At 50.6% G+C, this 18,845-nt stretch overlaps 2 protein-coding genes across 2 annotated transcripts; both read left to right on the forward strand.

Annotated features, from left to right (window-relative positions):
- Positions 1-539: 539 nt before the first annotated feature.
- Positions 540-9,045, forward strand: LOC110555627 (serine/arginine repetitive matrix protein 1). Its single transcript, XM_021648936.2, has 5 exons — positions 540-546; positions 1,370-1,432; positions 7,488-7,736; positions 8,167-8,763; positions 8,894-9,045. Exons 1-5 carry the CDS (start codon positions 540-542, stop codon positions 9,034-9,036), a joined length of 1,059 nt encoding a protein of 352 aa, XP_021504611.2. The 3' UTR covers positions 9,037-9,045.
- A 133-nt stretch (positions 9,046-9,178) lies between these two features.
- Positions 9,179-11,920, forward strand: Adra2a (adrenoceptor alpha 2A). Its single transcript, XM_060391162.1, has one exon. It carries the CDS (start codon positions 9,185-9,187, stop codon positions 10,571-10,573), a length of 1,389 nt encoding a protein of 462 aa, XP_060247145.1. The 5' UTR covers positions 9,179-9,184; the 3' UTR covers positions 10,574-11,920.
- The last annotated feature ends 6,925 nt before the right edge of the window (positions 11,921-18,845 follow it).

Consider the following 18,845-nt stretch of genomic DNA (forward strand, 5'->3'; position numbering starts at 1 on the left):
AGATGGTAAAAGTACCTGAAGCTGGCCTCCAGTACTTCCTGCCCACCCTGTACACAGCACCAAGGCTCCCTTCCCTCTTGGCTACACCTTTAAAAAGAAACCTTCCCCCTTTAGTTCTGCTGCCAAACTCTTCCCCAACTGGAACCACTCTAGTGGCTGAGTCAAAGTGAAACAGAAAAATTAGAAAATCATTCTCCTTCGAGTCTTCCCATATTCTCTGGTTCACAGAGGACCCTTCTCTATCTCCCTGGCAACAGAGATGGAGTTTCTTGATCTTTTTCAATTGCTCACACCTACCGCTAAATTCCAGCCTAAAGAACTGATAGGCTTGGGTCAGGTAAGTAGGGGAGGAGGATTTCCCCAATAAGTGGACTAGAAGAGGAGCATAAGGGGGAAAGAGAAAGGGAGGGTGGGACTGGGAGGTGAAGGAGGGGCCTACAGCCCAGATACGAAGTGAATAAATTAAAACAACAACAACAACAATAATACTAATAATTTTAAGAATTCCAGCCTAAGACCCAGAGAACCAGAATTGAGGAATGGAAGGTAAAGACATTTCTAATGTAGATTTCTTCAGTTTTTATCTTTTCTTCTTAATCTGCCTTCTAATGCTTATGTTTTTAAATACTGCTTTTTGTGTTTTCCAGATGTTTTAGTTGTAATGCTTAGTTTTTTACTGGAATGTTTGGTGACAGAAGGAGGGGTTGAGATCTATTTGCTTCATCAAATACCTCTGTTGCAGTGGAGTGCATCTTTTAAATTTCTCTATTTTTTTTCTTATGATTGGACAAAAAGTTGTCTTGAAATCTGATCTTAGAGTACTATCATTGCTGAAAATACTTTTTTTTTTTTTTCTAGACAGGATCTCACTATCTAGACTTTGAACACAGGGTGGCTTTGAACTAAGAGAGCTCTCCCTGTTTCTGTCTTGGGAGTATTGGGATTAGAGGTGTGTGTCCCACTACTCTGCTTCTATTTTGAGTATCTACAAGCCCAACATAACACTTCCTCTCAAAGAGTCCTCAGAACAGACTGAATTATGTTTTGTGCGTGATTTTCATCAATGGACCTGACTCATCGAGATGCTCAATATAGTTTTACTATTAATCAAAGCTCTTGCATCCATTTATCCTAGTAAAGTGTTCTAATTACACAGAGTAGAAACCAAATGGAAGAGTGTAGTTGCTGCGTGGGCTGTGGAGTCACTCGGAAGCTGAGGAAGAGAAAGAGGGGATCACCACGCTGCCGCCTCACAGCTGTGCAAACAGACACAGCTGGGACAGACGCGGTGGCTTCTTTCCAGATGTGCTGAGAACCCTATGGCTCCTTATAGGTGTTAACCTGGGCCTTTGCTCTTTCCTCCATGCAGGGAAGGAGGAAAAGCGAGAGCAGAGCAAGAGTGCAGAAAGGATGAATCTGCTCCTTAGTGAAGGTGTGGAGTGCTGCATCCATCTTGTTCAAAAGCCATTTCTGGCCCCAGATTGAACCAGGTTTCATTTACCTGAATCAATCTTTTTCCTGTTTTATTTAAGTAGAATTAATGTTAGTTGTGGAAGAAAGCACCTTGGAAGCATCTGTCTGTTTCAGTTTAAGTTTCCTGAACTTTAACAACTGGATTCCCTTCCTCCTCTCTGCCTCCTAGTCCTCTAGTCTACATCCAATTCTAGAGCCATTTGCAATCGTCAATCCTGCTTTTGAGTTGCCTCCAAAAGAGGTGATTTCTAGTTTTCATCTGCTAAAATTTTAGCATGGATGACCTTTTGAGAGGCTTTTCCTGGTAAGCCCAACTTCATTGGTTCTCTGGATTTTACCAGTGTTTGTACCTCTTCTGGGGTAAGGAGCCCTGTGCATCTATCTCCTCCATTATTATGAATTGTTCAGAATGTCTGAAGTCATTCTCACCCTTCCCTCACACACACAGATTTAACCAAATGTATTAAGCCTGTTAAAGCTATGTTTCTTTCTTAGATGCTTATTTTGCTTTTACTTCATATTTCTAGTGCTGGCCAGGTTTATTAATAATCCATTGTTAAGACTGTCAGATCACAGGATTTATTTGCATTGACATTCAGATTAATAAAGGAAAAAGTGTTGCTAGGCCAACAAAAAATACCCAGTGTATATTTGTAGCCATTAAACCCAAATCTGAGCTGAATATTTTCTGTGCATTCACACATTTAGTCTTCACTTGAAAGCCTGGTTGTGGTGTGTAAAACTATTTCCTTTTTCCCACATGAAGAAACTAGGGCCCAGAGAAGTCAAATAAGTATAGTTGTATTCTTTTTTTTTAAGTATAGTTTTTAAATTGCAGAAGCAGGGCCAGAACTTCTGCCTTTCACTCCCAAGTCCAAATTATCAATGGTTCACTTGGATTGCCTTTTAAGACCTCTCAGGGAGGGGTTTCTTTAGCAAGGAAGGGTTGTGCTTGATGTTATTGACTAAGGAGAACAGGAAAAGATAATTTTAAGTAATAGGCATAACTACATTCATAGTCTCTCCCTCTCTGCCCTCTCTCCCTCCCTCCCTCTTCTCTTTCCCCCTGTGCCCCCTCCACTTCTGTCTCTCCCTGTGTTTCAGGCACATTGTCTCCATGGTATCTTTGAGCAAACATGAAGGGTGACTCACTTTACCTAATTAGATTAATGGAATGTTAGCTTAAGAGTTATTATTGTTGGTGACAAATGTTGCCTTTGTACCCATGGGCTGGTGCCTCTATCTCACATGTCAAGTGCAAGAACAAATAGCCATTGCTCACCATAGCCAATTCAGGTGTTGCTTTTCCTGTGTCTGGACAAAGAAGACCATTATTCCTTAGCTGGTTGCAGAGTGGAGGCACTATCTGTGAGGACTGTCCCAGAACACTGAGGTAGATGATGTGCTTTTTGTGTGCACACAAGCTTTAGAGTCACACTTTAGTCCAGACACAGCACATTAGGTAGAGGAAGATTGCAGCAAAGAGTCTGCTCAGCTCAACCTTCCTTGGCATCCTCAGAGTAGAGTTGATCCTGGGATGCATTGGTGTCTTTCTGGTCTTCACTGGAGACTTTCACAGAAAGGAAAACACCTGGCTTCAGTTTCTAGGCCAGGGCACAGTAGGCAAATGCTTTAGAGAGACAAAGATGAAGGCAGAGGCAGGGCTTATTGCTTTAGCTTGTGAACATCCACAGATACCTGGCATCAGTCTAAGACAGGAAAGGGGAAGAAGACAGCTCTTCATATCACCCCAGGAAGAGACCCTTTCCTCTGGCTCCTCTCAATGTTGCAATAATCATAGGATGCCCAAAAGCTTCAGCACAGGAAAAATAAAATGGAGTAGTTAAGTAAGAGCTCAGAGAAGGCACAGACTTTCCTCTGGTGAGTCTCCTCCCCTGTCATCAGCAAGACAGTGAGCGAACAGATGTTTGTGGCTCCAGCTGTGTGCACAGCATGAGGTTGAGAACATTGTGTCCCACACCTGCTCATCATGTTCAGATGGGTAAGAGTATTGTGTTTAAGTACCATCTCTTGGGGTGGGTGGAGGGAAGCTTGCCTTTATCTGACTGTGTGGCAGATTTCTATTTGAGAGAGTTTTCCAAGCTAATAGGTATGTAGTTTTTCCTTAGACAATCAAATCTTCCAAAACAACAAACAAAAACCCCAAACCAAAACAACAGTAGTAGTAATAATTTTCTCTCCTACTCAGCTCTCCATTTCTGTTAAATTGACGTTACCATCATTATAAGTGGATTAACTACCTTTCATTGATGTAGCTAAATAACTAACAGAAACAACTCATTAGGCTCACATTTCAGAAGGAAAGAACATCATGGTAGCAGGAGCTTACCTCATGCCCAAGGGGAAACAGACAAGGACCAGGCATGGCCTTCAAAGGCACATTAGTTACTTTACTTTTCTTTCTCTCTCTCTTTTTTTCCTCAGTTTTTTTGAGACAGATTTTTTTTTTTTTTTTCCTGTGTGTAGCCTTGACTTCCAGAACTTGCTTGTAGGCCAGGCTGACCTCAAACTCATAGAGATTCATCTGCCTCTGCCTCCCAAGTTCGGGGGTTAAATGTGTGCGCCACCACTAGCAATGTAAGGAAGAAGGTTCCTGCTGCCACATAGTTTGATGGACTACAGTCCATCATGGTGGCCAGCGGGCGCAGGAGGCTCATGTCTTAGTCCTCACCCACAGTCAAGGACCTGAGGAGTGAACAGGAAGTCAGGCCGTCCCCAATGACTCACTTCCTCCAGTGAAGCTCCGCCTCCTAAAGGATCCACAACTTCCTAAGCAGTGCTGCCAACTGAGGCCACTTGTTCTAACACATGGGCCTGTGGGAGACACGCCACTTTCTAACAACAGCAAAAGGCATGCCCTCAATGACTTACCTTCTTCAGCTAAGTATCTCACCTTACGTTGCCACAACCTCCCAAAACAGTGCTACTAGCTTGGGATCAGACTGTGATTTTGTATTCAAGCTCTATAACATTAGGGCTGAGATGCTAAGGCACTTTTGGATCTTGCTTGACACTGGAAGTGGCTATAATTTGAAGACCAACAGATTGATTCGCTTAAGCAATATTCACTTTTTTGGCAATCATCTAACTGACACAATTAGATTACCTCTGTTGACTTAAATGTTCCATGTAGGAAAAAATACAAAATGAGAGGGTCTTTGTCTCGGGTTTCTATTGCTGTGAAGAGATACCATGGCCTTGGCAACTCTTACAAAGGAAAACTGGCTTACAGTTCAGAAGTTCAGTCCATTATCATTATGGAAGGCAGCATGGCAGTGCGCAGGCAGACATGGTGCCGAAGAGGTAGCTGAGAGCTCTGCATCTGGATCCACAGGAAGCAGGAAGAGAAAGCGACTCTGGGCCTGGCTTGAGCATCTGAAGCCTCAAAGTGTGCCTCAGTGACACACTTCCTTCAGCAAGGCCATACCTACCTCAGCAAGGCCACATCACCTAATAGTGGCACTTCCTGTGAGCATATGGGGGTCATTTTCATTCGTTCGTAGCATAGCTGAATCCTGATTTGCGACTGAGGTATTAAACATCTTGGTCATCTACTTGTGGGCCTGTTGCCTTGTTAGCTCAGTCAGATGTGGAACTCATTCTTTCATTCATCTCACAAGCATTCATAAAGTCCTGTGTATTGTGTATGTATTTATTGAATTACTTATTTGTTAAAAATGCAAGCACCAGACCCCCACTTTAATCCTAGTAAACTGGTATTCTCAAGGGGTCTGTTCCAGAAATATTTATTCAGTGGTGCTGGGCATAGAACCCAGGGCCTCATACAAACTAGAAATCTCTTCCCCCAGAAATGTCATTTGTAAGCATCCCTCTTCAGAGGTGCTCTACAATTAAAAGGCGAGCCCACCTTGTGTGTGAGTGGGTAGGCCTGAAGAGTAGTTTATTCAGGCTAATACTGATACCCAGGAGAGGAGCAGTTCTCATCTCTTCCTGCACTCTCTCAGAGACTATGAGAACTATTCAGTCTCCATAGAGTGTGCCCAGTGCTATGCCAGGACATGGAGCATCAGAAGCAGAGTGGGACATACATTGTGCCCACACATACCCTGCTATAGTAGTCACAGCTGGAGGAGAAGACAGGGATAGAGGGGTCACTTCCCAACCCCTTCCTTCCAAAAGGATCAAAGTCATTATGTAACAGAGGATGGCCATCATGCCTGCATCTCCCAAGTGCTGGGTTACAGGTGTGTGCCACCCTGCTTGGCCTATGTAGCCAGGGTGCTGAGGATTGAACCCAAGGCTTCATACATGCTGGGTAAGTACTCCCCAGGAGCTACGTTCACAGCTCAGCTCTCTAGATGGGCCTTTGCCAATGCTCAGAGGGCAGAGCCTTACAGTTTGGTCAGGTGGTGGTGGAAAATTTCTTGGGCTTCCATTCAGGAAACACAGTCCAATAAATGACTGGCAATGTACTTAACCTTGCTGACCTTATTTTCCCCATTTATATAAGCAAATGGGTGGACAAAATAACATCTAGCTTAGAAAGTGCGTGCCATTGTGCTGACCTGTGGTTAGTGCTAGGAAGCAGCGTCTTGGTTTTTATTTTTACTAATAGCTATAGACCTTCGTGGGTAAGTCCTGAGGTGGCCTCCTTCAGGCCACCAATGCCAGCATCCACTGTTTGAGCTGCCTGAGCTCCTTTGGGGCCTGTGATATCACTCTAGAGGCCTGCATAACTGAGATTCAGGGCTGTGATCCTCAACCCAAGCTCATTCTTTGTAGCTTCATTGGCTTTACAAAAATCTTCACATATTTTGGACACTTTCAGTCATGTCTCCAAATGAGCACACTGGCAATGCTCCAGCTCCTGCCCAGCAGCTCAGAGCAGAGCTTTAAGACAAGGAACAAGCATCTCAACAGAGAGAGGATAGGCAGCTTCCTTGGTTTTCTTGAGACTCTGAGGAAGTTGTCTCAGCATGGTGACTGGAGCAGAGCCTGCCCACCAGGGGGAGGGGTGGGAGTAAAGGTGCCAAATTCAAATGAGACACCAGAGAGGGAGTCAGGAGAATCATCATACTGTGTCGCCAATGGGGGAGGGGGGGGACTCAGGGTCAAAGTCAGTATTTAGCTTACAGTCCTCAGCCAGACCTGAGCCTGCACCTGGTTGGCCAGGGAAGCCTCTGCTCAGGTCTGCTTGGACCTTGGCTCCTGGCTTGGATGACTGCACGTGACATTTGGATCTAGTGATCTCTTCAGTATGACAGATGCTTCTTCAGGTCTTATGTTCACTCTGCCGATCTTCCCTGCTCTCTGGGACTTCATGCTCTGCCTGCTGCTCCTCGGAAGCGTGCAGATGGCATAGTGAATCTGGTGCTACCAATACTCCTGCCTGCGGTGGGACATCCAGCTTGGAGACCTTGCTGCTCACTCCCATGCTCCTACCTTTCTTATCATTTTTGTAGCACCCTGTCCTCACTGACAGATGCTGTGTAGAAGTGTGTGTGTGTGTGTATGTGTGTTGGGGGCAGAGGTGGTAGGCCCGTGTACGTGGAGTGAGAGTTTAACAACAATTTTTTTTACATTTAATTCTACAAATGTGTGAAATATAGTATGTTAATTCAATATTATGCACAGTATGTAATGACCAAGTCGGGTAGTTCACATTTCTATTTCCAGAACTGTAAAAATCTTTTTGAGTAACACATATTAGTTGCATACATTTGCGGAGTGCAGTGTGATCCTTTAACACGGGCACACAGTAGGTGCTGATTAAAGCAGCGGGATGAAGGCTTCCATGCACTGGCACGCCTCTGTTCTAGCTCTTCATAAAATAGCTGTATCTCAACAGCTGCTGAACAGTCCCAGCAGTTGAAAGCTGGGCAAGCAGAGAAGAAGGTCCAAGAATCGCATGCGTAGGAGGTTCCGAGCCTCACTCTCGTTGGAGGTAGACACATACAATCCGAAGATTGCTGCGACACGACACAGTTCAGTTTAAAATCTGGGTGTCGTTACCCCCCCCCCCGCCACCTTAGATCCAAACTTGTCCGAAGGCAGCCGAAGATGCAGCAAAGGACTAGAGACTGGAGCCCTCAAGTCGCTTTCCAGTCGTGACGCCCAGTGGCCAGCAGGTGTCAGTGCGCTCTCGTTCTGTCAGGGATCAGGGCCTACGCCTCCCGGACCCTTCCCCACCGCGGTTCACGGGGGCGCGGTGCGGACTGCAGGCCACCAGCGCCGCGTAGACAGCTCTGTGGCTGCGAGGATAGAGTCCTTCTCTTCCCCAAGTATGCGTAACTCTGGCCTAGCCTCCTCACGCGTGGGTGCTCGTCCATTCCGCTCCAGTGCTTCCTTCGCAACCTGCACATGCTTACCTCTCCAGGATCCCTTTCAACCCGGCCGTTAGGAGTGCCCGAGCCTGGGTCTGGGATGCTTAGCCGGCGACCCTTCCGCAACGCTGCATCTCCTGTTCGGGTCCCAGCACCCTGGCACTCTTTCCTACCGGAACCCCGCTAGATCGGTGCGCTCCTGGGTGCCCGCTACCGTCTCCTGGGCCAGCCAGTAGCTGCAAGGCCAACTCCCAGCAGGGGGCCGCTCCCCACTCCTAGCCTCTTCCAAAAGACCCTCTCTCACCGTACCCGCCTATCCAAAAGGCCGGTCCAACCTAGGAGGCAGCGCTCTCTGGGGTCCGACGCGGGTGCCGGCTCTAGACCTAAGGAGGGGAGGCGCGAGGGGCGGAGGAGGGTCGGCTTCCCACGTGGGGGCTGACGCCGGCTGCTCGGCAACGCCGGCTTCATCCCGGGGCTATAAAACCAGTGCACCCCAGCGCGGCGGAGCAGCAGCGGCTCCCCGTTCGGCGCAGCCACCGGCAGCCGGCGCCCGCCGCCCGCCGCCCCAGCGCCGTCAGCCGCCAGTCCCGCGTCCTGCTAAAACTCTCGCGCTCCTCCGACCCCCGCCGGCTGCGCTGCGCTCGGCGCCCGCCGCTCCCGGGAGCAGCCGCCCTCGCCTCGGCCGCGGCTCCGGGAGAGCGACCGCTCTCTGGCTCGGCCCCGAGGACGGAGCTGGGGGCGCCTTCATGCGGCCCCCGCACCCTGCACCCCTCCACCGCCCCCGGCCCCGAGCTCCGCGCGCCCAGTGCCAGCCCCAGCAGGGCGCGCAACTTTGGAAGTCCCGCGGCGCTCCGAGAGGAGGCAGCGCCCGACCCGCACCGCCGCGCCCAGCGGGAGCGAGCCAGTCGGACATCTCTTGGAGGGTGTAAGGAGACCGACCTAGGACCCCGAGCCCGCACCAGCACCCCTCCGCCGCCTCTTGGGGGTAAGACTTCCTGCTTTCGCTCAGCTTAAGAGTCCAGGTGTAGATGCCTGTTTAAATACATTTGTATCATTTTTCTGACATTTTCCCAAGTCACCAGGCCACCGATCATTTCTTTTCTCTTTTCTTGAAGAAAAAAATCTCTCGCCACCAGCTGGCCCTACCCCTGCCCTGCCACTTAGAAATAAAACTTGGCTGCGCCGGAGGAGCGGGGAGAGGGAAGGCGTCCGCGCGGAGCGTCGGAGGCACAGCGGGCGGCAGCCCATGGACCAGTAGCGGCGCCCAGCTTGGGCCCGGGCTCCCCGCGGCCCTCTCCTTATGTGAGGCGCGGCGGGCCGAGCCGCGCGCCGGAGGAAGAGGAGGACCCACGGCCGCGGGGCCGGAAGGCGGCTGGCAGCAGGCCCGGGAGAAGCGCGCCGCGTTCATGTTCCGCCAGGAGCAGCCGCTGGCCGAGGGCAGCTTCGCGCCCATGGGCTCCCTGCAGCCGGACGCGGGCAACGGCAGCTGGAACGGGAGCGAGGCGCCTGGGGGCGGCGCCCGGGCCACCCCTTACTCCCTGCAGGTGACGCTGACGCTGGTGTGCCTGGCTGGCCTGCTGATGCTGTTCACGGTGTTCGGCAACGTGCTGGTTATCATCGCCGTGTTCACCAGCCGCGCGCTCAAGGCGCCCCAGAACCTCTTCCTGGTGTCCCTGGCCTCAGCGGACATCCTGGTGGCCACGCTGGTCATTCCTTTCTCTTTGGCCAACGAGGTGATGGGTTATTGGTACTTCGGGAAGGTGTGGTGCGAGATCTACCTGGCTCTCGACGTGCTCTTCTGCACGTCGTCCATCGTGCACCTGTGCGCCATCAGCTTGGACCGCTACTGGTCCATCACGCAGGCCATCGAGTACAACCTGAAGCGCACGCCGCGCCGCATCAAGGCCATCATTGTCACCGTGTGGGTCATCTCGGCCGTCATCTCCTTCCCGCCGCTCATCTCCATAGAGAAGAAGGGCGCGGGCGGCGGGCCGCAGCCGGCGGAGCCTAGCTGCAAGATCAACGACCAGAAGTGGTACGTCATCTCGTCGTCCATCGGCTCCTTCTTCGCGCCTTGCCTCATCATGATCCTGGTCTACGTGCGCATCTACCAGATCGCCAAGCGGCGCACCCGCGTGCCGCCCAGCCGCCGGGGCCCGGACGCCGGCTCGGCGCCGCCGGGGGAGGCCGAGCGCAGACCCAACGGCCTGGGCCCGGAGCGCGGCGCGGGCGCCGAGGCCGAGCCGCTGCCCGCCCAGCTCAACGGCGCCCCGGGGGAGCCCGCGCCCGCGGGGCCCCGTGACGGGGATGCGCTGGACCTGGAGGAGAGCTCGTCGTCCGAGCACGCCGAGCGCCCGCCGGGGCCCCGTCGACCCGAGCGCGGGCCCCGGGCCAAGGGCAAGCCCCGGCCGAGCCAGGTGAAGCCGGGGGACAGCCTGGCGCGGCGCGGGCCCGCGGGGCTCGGGGCCGCGGGGCCCGGGCCGGGGCCGGGAGAGGAGCGCGGCGGCGCCGCCAAAGCGTCGCGCTGGCGCGGGCGGCAGAACCGCGAGAAGCGCTTCACGTTCGTGCTGGCCGTGGTCATCGGCGTGTTTGTGGTGTGCTGGTTCCCGTTCTTCTTCACCTACACGCTCATAGCGGTCGGCTGCCCCGTGCCCTACCAGCTCTTCAACTTCTTTTTCTGGTTCGGCTACTGCAACAGCTCCCTGAACCCGGTTATCTACACCATCTTCAACCACGACTTCCGCCGCGCCTTCAAGAAGATCCTCTGCCGCGGGGACAGAAAGCGCATCGTGTGAGCGCGGGCCCTGCCCTGCTCGCGGACACTGGCACGATGCAGGCGCTGGGCTTTGAGGGGGCGCGTCTGCGCTTGCAGCCCCAGCCCTCGGAAACCCGGACCCTTCTGCTCCACGTGTTATCTAGCTCGGAGGGAGCTCGGTGGCCTTTGAGAGCGCCTTTTGTTACATGTGTGAAGTTCTGGCTGAGAGGGACACACATGGTTGTCATGGTTGTTCCGACCCTAGGCCGTTTTCCTGGGGCTCCCACTGATCAGTATTGTTTCTGATGCTATTGTCACCCTCTCCCCTAGTCTTGACTCTCCCAAGCTCTTCCAAGCAAGCGCTCTACTAGAGAGGGCATGGGTTAATGACCAAGATTTCCTAGCCATGGCTAATTACCACCCTCCCACCTTTAAAACCCCCCCTCCAGGGCAGCCCTGCCTACCCTCCCCAGCCCCACTGTAAATATACATTATTTTTGATAACGTACTTTGGGTTCCTCCGCGTTGGCCTTGACGCAATGTTGGAATCATGGCTGTGCAGACGCCCTCCAGTCAGACACAGAAGGTGGCTGATCCGGCCAGACCAAGCTCTTTGCAATGCAAGCCCTTTTCTAGTGTCATTATGTTGCTCTCAGTGCTTTTCACCAGTAACTGGTGACTGTCTCTTGGACACGGACCTGCTTTGAGATTTCCTGACAGGGAATGGATTTCTGTTCATTTTTCCCCCGTGCCTAACAGCATAATTGCCTTTTCCTATGTAAATATTACAGCGATGGACCAAGACAGAAGGAAATGAACTTTCTGCCTTGCATCAGCCCTGTGTATAAAGCCATTATTCTCTGAGGCACCATTTGCCCCAGTAACTCACTTTCAAACAGACTTTGCTTTTCTTCCCTCCTTTGGGGCCAAGGCTTGAAGAAGAGTGTGTCTGTTTGTATCTTGTATGTGTGCGGCCCCTCCCCAGAAAGTGCTGACTAAGGGAGAATCATCTAGCTGCTGTTTTTAGACACACAGGACTGGAAATTATGTGGAAGAAACAAACCTGATACGATTTGCCAAGGTAAACAGTGAGAGAAGACAAATGGGCCTGCCTCACTGCACAGTGCCAGGAGCTCTTAGGTATCAAAGTGTTACCTTCCCCCTGCTTTTCTGGCTGAGATCATGTCACTAATGAATTGCCAAAGTCAGGGAGTGGGCAGAGACTTCGTGTTTACAACCCAGTTTCTCCTTATTCTAGGCGGACAGTGGGAGGCCTGTGCTGATTTCAAAAAGAAAAACTAAATGTCGGCACTTGTTGCTCATGACAAATAAAGTTTACAGATCAAATGTGAAATAAACATGGATTAAGTGGTCCTCCTGTCTGGAATTGAGTTTTCGAGTCTTTGAGTGATGGGATTATCTGGTAACACACTTTGTTTGAGCGATGGGATTATCTGGTAACAAACAGTGTGTGAACCCCTGAGCAGTGACAAACAACTGTTTGTGTGTTGCTGCCAGCTAGCCAGTGTGTGCCTATTGGAGACACTGCCTTCTCTGATCTTTTCGGGAATGCTATGAGTTAAGCCCTGTTGTTATTCCCATTTTACAGGTAGAGAAAGAGTGCAGAGGGCAACTGGCTGACTCAGGGTTAGCAGGTGTGAAATTCGCCTTCTTCCATTCCATCTGGTTGAGAAGTCTGCGCTCCTGACCCGGAGCTCCCACAGGTGTGGTGAATCCTCCTCTGAGCGTTAGTGCACACACAGTGTAGGGTGCCCAGGGTGCGGTTGTATGTACGCTGAAGTGTCTCCACGTCCCAAAGATCTGTACTCCTTAGAGTGTAGATCTGTCCCAAAGTGTGATATGTGTGTACACTTCAGACCGGCAGCATGCTGTAAAGGTGCTAATAGACACTCCACAGAAACACTCCACGGCCTGGCAGAGGCACCTGAATATGTTAGTTGGTAGTTGAATTCTCTCTAGCAGAGGCATGCTCTCCTGTGCTGTCTCCCATCAATATCTACTCCTTTGCTTCAGAGGGTTCAAGACCCTCACAACAGTTGTTACAGCACTTTAATGCCAGAAAGGTCTTAGAGATATGATGAGCCCACTTCCTACCACAGCTGAGAGGGTGGGCCGGCGGAATTAGCTTGCTTAGGGTCCCACAGATGTAGGTAATGAAGCCTTGGCCTCAGGCAGCCCTGAGTTAGGAAGCTGCTGGGCCCTATAAAGGCAGTGAGGAAGGTCTCCTGCTGTGGCTGGGTGGCGAGGTCTCAGTGAGGAGCTGGGTTTGAGGGACAAATACGAAGGCGTGATGTGGTTTTGATATGGGAGCAGACTTTGGAAGCACATGTAGGTTGTGTGCAGACCCGCTCTGCACGCTCCAGAAGTGGATGCCAAAGTGCCTTCTGGACGTTGGTACGATGAAGAGGGATGAAGAGGTGTGTGCTGGGACCAAAGGTGGGTGGCTCTGAGAGGAGACCCAGGGCTGAGGAACCTGGAGGGGAGGAACCTGGGAGGGGAGGAACCTGGGAGAGGAGGAACCTGGGAGAGGAGGAACCTGGGAGGGGAGGAACCTGGGAGGGGAGGTCCTGTGGTCGTTTGGGCTCTCCAAGCAGACTGGAGAGAAGTCAGGTGCTTGACTCTAGTCACCCTTGTTCAGGGGCTTCACAAATCATCCTCAAGGCCTGCAAAGACTGGCTCCCTGGCTGAGGCTGAGGCCTGCTCCCACCCACCTCGCCCAGGCTCCAATCCCTCTGTTCTAGGGCACCCAAAGGCAAACAGGGCTAGACAATAGACCAGCTTGGCAGGCCTCCAGAACCAGAGCGGTGTGACCAGGCATGGAGACAGACAGACACATAGCTCACTGTTGGCTTTATTCTGCCCTGCTTGCTGAGGAAGCGTTTGCCTTGCCTGTATCCCCAGGGCCCAGTTGCTGCCTAGAAGGAAAAGTGAAGGCAGTGTGTGTGTGAGGAGGGTCTGGGATCTCGGCATCTCCCATCCGATACATTAGCAGAAAAGCCTTAGAAATGGGTTCAGCCTAGAAAATGAGGACTTGAGGGCTGGAGCCCAAGCTCACTTACTGCATTTCTGAGTTCACAGTGAGGCTTGCTGTTCATGGTAAAGGGCCTAGTGCCATGCTGGGCGCCGCGTGACAGCTCTCCTTTCCTGCACGCACAGTGCTAAGTCATCCTTTTGTCCTGTGGGAGCTGGCAGAGTTTTCACTACTCTCCATGAGCTTCAGCGTAACGGCACAGAGGAGGGATATGGTCAGAAAGGAGGTGCCTGCCGGCGCAGCCACTGACACTTGGCAGAGGGCAGGGCGTGGCAATTGGCATTAGCTCCAGCATCCCCAGAATCAGCTAAGGCCTTGGCTTTGGTTTCAACAGCCTGTTCTTGGGGGTGGCAAGGCCAGCTCCTGGCTTTACGCAGAATATGTTAAAAGAATCGCCCTTCTTATCCTACACCAGGATCCTGTTCATTCCAGAGTTAGGGCTCAGTGCCAGCTTGCTCTCAGTACCCACCCTGGGCTTTGACAATCTTCAAGTGGGCCTGAGAGTCTGGGATGCAAAGAGCCCACCCTCAGCAAAGGCTGGGAGCCAGGCCACATGACCGCACAGAGTCACAAACACCAGAGTTCAGTTTGGACATAAAACATCGATCCCTTCAATCGACAGAAACCCTGGGGTTTAGAGTCGATACAGGAAGGGGAACAGGGCCTATTAGACAGAAAGTAGATGAAGAAGGCCAGGTTTCTGGTCTTAGTTTTGCCATCAACTCGATGTGTGACCTTGAGCCCATCTCTTTGAGGGATTTGTAAAGCAAGCTCGTTGATTATTTAGACAAGTATTCTGTGGGGCTAATTAACTCTATCTCTAGTCTATCCATGTATCTATGTATCCATCCATTATCTATCAAACATCTCACATAAAGCCATCAGCTTTAGATCTATCATCAGCCTGTGACTACTTGTCTCCTATGTAGTCATCTGTTTATCATTTATATAGTGACTTTAAACATTTTTTTAGATTATAATGACATCATTTCCCACTTCCCTTTTCTCCCTCCAAGCCCTTCCACCTCCCTCCACACTTACCACCTCTTTGCTCTTCTTGATTTTTCCTTTCAAATTCATGGCCTCTTTTTCCTTAATTGTTGTGGTGTGTATGCGGCGTATGTGTATATTCTTAAATACACAGGACATATCAGTCCACAGAATGTAATTTTGACAGGTCCTTTTAGTGACATAGCGTGCTGTGTTTCACAAGCTATAGTGAGTCATGTTTGCTGGGACACTTGGCTCAGAGATCACTTGGGGCTTTTCTGCTGATCCATTTTACAATGATATAAAATACTAAATCTGTCCTCCCCTGTCTCTGGCAGATGAGGCAGGTGTAGGAACAGGTCCTGTTCTTCTTGAGGACAGATATTTTCAGGAGCATTGAACTCAATAAGGGTCACAATTGTGTTGTGGTTTGCAGATGTGCCCCCCACCCCGTGTGTGTGTACATGCATGTGTGTGTGACTATGTATGAGAGTATGTGTGTGCTTCCATGGGGATACCTGGGTGTATGTACACTCATGCACATGTACACGAAAAGGTGGATATGTGTGTCAGAGGAGGAGGCTGCAAAGGAAGATCAAGGGCAGCATGAAGCAGGCTCACAGAGTCTAGCTGCAAAGAGCCCCGCCCCCTCAAGCGTAGAGCACACTCTCTGGGCCAGAGTGTTGCCCTTGACCAGGGTAACAGTACTGAGCTAGAGCAGCAATGATGGATGTGGGCACCTTGGCTAGGTCAGCGCTAGTTTTCAGTGCCATTTTTTTCAGCATCCATGCCTTTTCTGCTTTCTGTGGAAGGGAAGAGTTGTTCAACTGCATGGAATTCTAGGGAAGGAGGGGCCCAGGCTGGTGGCCAAGTGCTCTTTCCAGCTTGGTCAAAACTAGAAATGTAGGACATCTTTGCAATCTGGATCTGAGCAAAAAAGATGGCACATTGAGAAAGGGTAAATGAAAGGAGGCTGAGGGTTGTTCACAGGTGCAGTCAGGGTTGGGAAACACCTCTAAGGAACACTGTGTGGAGCTTTTAGCACCCTTAGGCCCAAGGGAATGGGCAAGGTTGTTGCTGATCAAACTACTACAGCTCAGGCTGCAGGGCTGGTCCTAGCAGACGCCACCAAGGACAGGCCATTTCAGCCATTGCCAGGCTGCCTTGGGCAGGAAGAGAAGCAGAGAATCTTCACTCCTGCCTCTCTTACACATGTACCTGGATTTGCAGGTGGCAACCCTCACTATAGACACAGAGAGTACAGAAAGCTCCCAGGATCAACCTTGCTGGGCCCAGCACAGCTGGTCCATGGCAGAGGCAAGTCAGAATATTTAATATCAGACCTGAAGCCAGGACAAGGCAGTGTGATGGCAGTTTGGGAGAAGAGCTAGAGTGAGACCATCTGCCTAACTCCTGCAGCTTGTCCATGGACCGATTGTGTAGCTCATTGGGCAGCTAGCTGTAGAAAGAAAAAACAAACAAACAAACAAATAAACAACAACCAAACAAAACACAGAGCTGTCTTTCTCTGTTGTGGATGTGAGAGTCTGTATCTAAATTGTTCTGAGCACGGCTTATTGTGTGTATGCATAGATGCACTGACAGATAGGTGGGCACAAACCCATCCCCACACACCATCCTCTTGCTGTTTGTCTCTGCGATCTGGGGAAACCTTGAGAATCCTAGCCATGGTTTTCTGGGCTTTGACAACTTTTTCTGTGTCTCAGCCCGAGGGACCAAGGAGCAACTGTGGAGTAGAAAAGCCATTATGACTGAGAGCTGGTTGCAGAGAAGTAGAAACTGGCCCAAGTGAAAGTTACCACATATTTCTGGATCCATGGGAAACTGTTGCTCCCTCATCATCTCTAAGCCCTCTCCTGTTGTCTTAGTACATTCTCTGGACACACTTTAAGAACTTAAAAAGTACTTTGGTCCTAATGGAGGCATGGGGATGCCAAAATGGATAAAGGATAGATTCACCTTTTCATTCCTTCTTTTATTTAATAGGTATATTTTTATGCTGTAATTAAACTGGTAGAGTTGGGGACAGAGGAGATCAGAACTATTGCTTTTATGAAGGAGACTGATATAAATGGCACCAGGGCTATGACAGATGAAAGACACAGGTTCCCTGCGGGAGAACCTGAGCTGGGCTAAGGCATGGAGAAGAAGGTTGTATGGAGAAGTATACAGCTCGTGAGTCGGACTAGGAGACGAGGAGGGGCCTGATGGCAAAGGAAGCCACATGTTTGAGCAACTGAATGAAGTTTCCCTTGGGAGGATGGTGTGCTGTTGAGGGTGAACTGGAGAGGGGCACAGGCCAGACCATGCAGCTGCTGGTGAAAGATTTTTATCCAGAGGCGATGGGAGGTATTGGGATCTTTTTAGATGAGAGAGGGCAATGATCAAATTTGTTTGAAATGATCGCTGTGGCCACTGGGTAGAAACTGATGAGGAATGTGTGTCATTCTCCAAACTAGAGATGCTAAAGGCTTCACTAGAGGGCCACTTGATAACACTGAGGGAAGCTGGGGCCCTCCTCCTGCAGAGGTCACCCAGCAGGCAGTGCCAATCTGTGTGCAGACCCAGAGCTGTCCCTGTGTGTACCCGGTTCCCACCTCTGTGAACAGCCACTCTCAGGGCAGTTCCTGGTCTCAGAGGTTCCTGTTTGTGGCTTTAGCAAACATCCCCTTGGAGAATTACCAGCTGCCTGGATGATGTGGTGAAGTAACTGGCCACGGAGCTGGTTTCCCCTTCTGTCTTCAGGTTTCTTAACCTCAGCAGCCTTGTCTACCCTCAGGCAGGGGTAGGGTGGGGTAAGGTGGAATGGGGTGGTGTCGGTGGTGGGTAGGTGGCAGATTCAGAGGAGAGCCTTGGAGCACACACTGCATGGCCATGCATTTGCAGGGTGTCAACGCCCAGGGTTCCTCTTAGGATCAGAGGATCCAGTAAACCATATGTCAGGGGCTCATCCTGTTTACTCCAGTGCCAGCCTGTCTAGATTCCTCACGAATAGGCATTTGTTTCCAGAGACTTTAGGGAACCTGAGACACACTCCACCTTCTGCCAACTCACTGCTCTAGGTCAGGTCTTTCCCTGCAGCTTCCCATCCTTGCCCCCTGCCTGCACCTAACCCTTTCTCTCCTGAGACTTCCCTGAGTGTATGATTCTGTGTGAAGAGGCTACAGAGAGGTTCCTGGAGAGGGAGTGCTGTTCTAGCTTCCCTTCTTTTGCTGTGACACAAATCCTGACAAAAATCAACCTGTGGGAGAGAAGAGTTTATTTGTACTTCAATTCCAGATTATAGTTCATCACTGGGGGAAGTCACGGCAGGAACTCAAGGCAGTTAGGGACATAACCCACAGTCAAGAGTAGTCAGAAATAAACATATCCTTGCTGTTTGCTTACTCAGCTAGCTTTTCCTTTTTAAATAGTTCAGCACCCCCTGCCTAGGGAACAGTGATGCCCACAATGGGCTGGATCAGGTAACCATCAAGATAGTCTACAGAGATGCTCAGGGACCAGTCTGATCTAGATAATTTCTCACTGGAGTCTCCCAGGTGATGCTAGGCTGTGTTAGATTAACAACGAAACCTAAGCAGCACATTTGCATTCCTGAGGCAGCCATTTTAAAAGATAATTTTCAGAATCAGAAAGACCTGAATTAAAGTCTGAGTCCTAGTGTCTGTGTTTTTATTGGAGAGTTGAGTCTGTTGATGTTGAGAGAGACTAAAGAGAGATTAATGACCCTGGAGGGGACAGGAGCTCCACAAAGAGAGCAACAGAACCAAAAAAATTGGTACAGGGGTCTTTTCTGAGACTGGTACTCCAACCAAGGATCATGCATGGAGATAACCTAGAACCCCTACACAGATGTAGCCCATGGCAGCTCAGTGTCCAAGTTGGTCTCCTAGTAAGGGGAACAGGGACTGTCTCTGACATGAACTCAGTGGCTTGCTCTTTGATCACCTCCCCCTGAAGGGGAGGGCAGTCTTACCAGGCCACTGAGGAAGACAATGCAGCCAGTCCTGATGAGACCTAACAGAGTAGGGTCAGATTGAAGGGGAGGAGGACCTCCCCTATCAGTGGAGTGGACTGGGAGGAGGGGCATGGGAGGACAAAAGGGAGGAGAAGCAGGATTGGGAGGGGATAAGTGAGGGGGCTAGAGCTGGGATACAAAGTGAATAAATTGTAATAAAAAGTAAACTAAAAACATCTGGGTTCTACTGTGTAGCTTTGGCTCTTGCTTTGAACAGATAGCTCCAGTTTC

Source organism: Meriones unguiculatus, chromosome 1, assembly GCF_030254825.1.
Source record: "Meriones unguiculatus strain TT.TT164.6M chromosome 1, Bangor_MerUng_6.1, whole genome shotgun sequence".
Classification (NCBI taxonomy): domain Eukaryota; kingdom Metazoa; phylum Chordata; class Mammalia; order Rodentia; family Muridae; genus Meriones; species Meriones unguiculatus.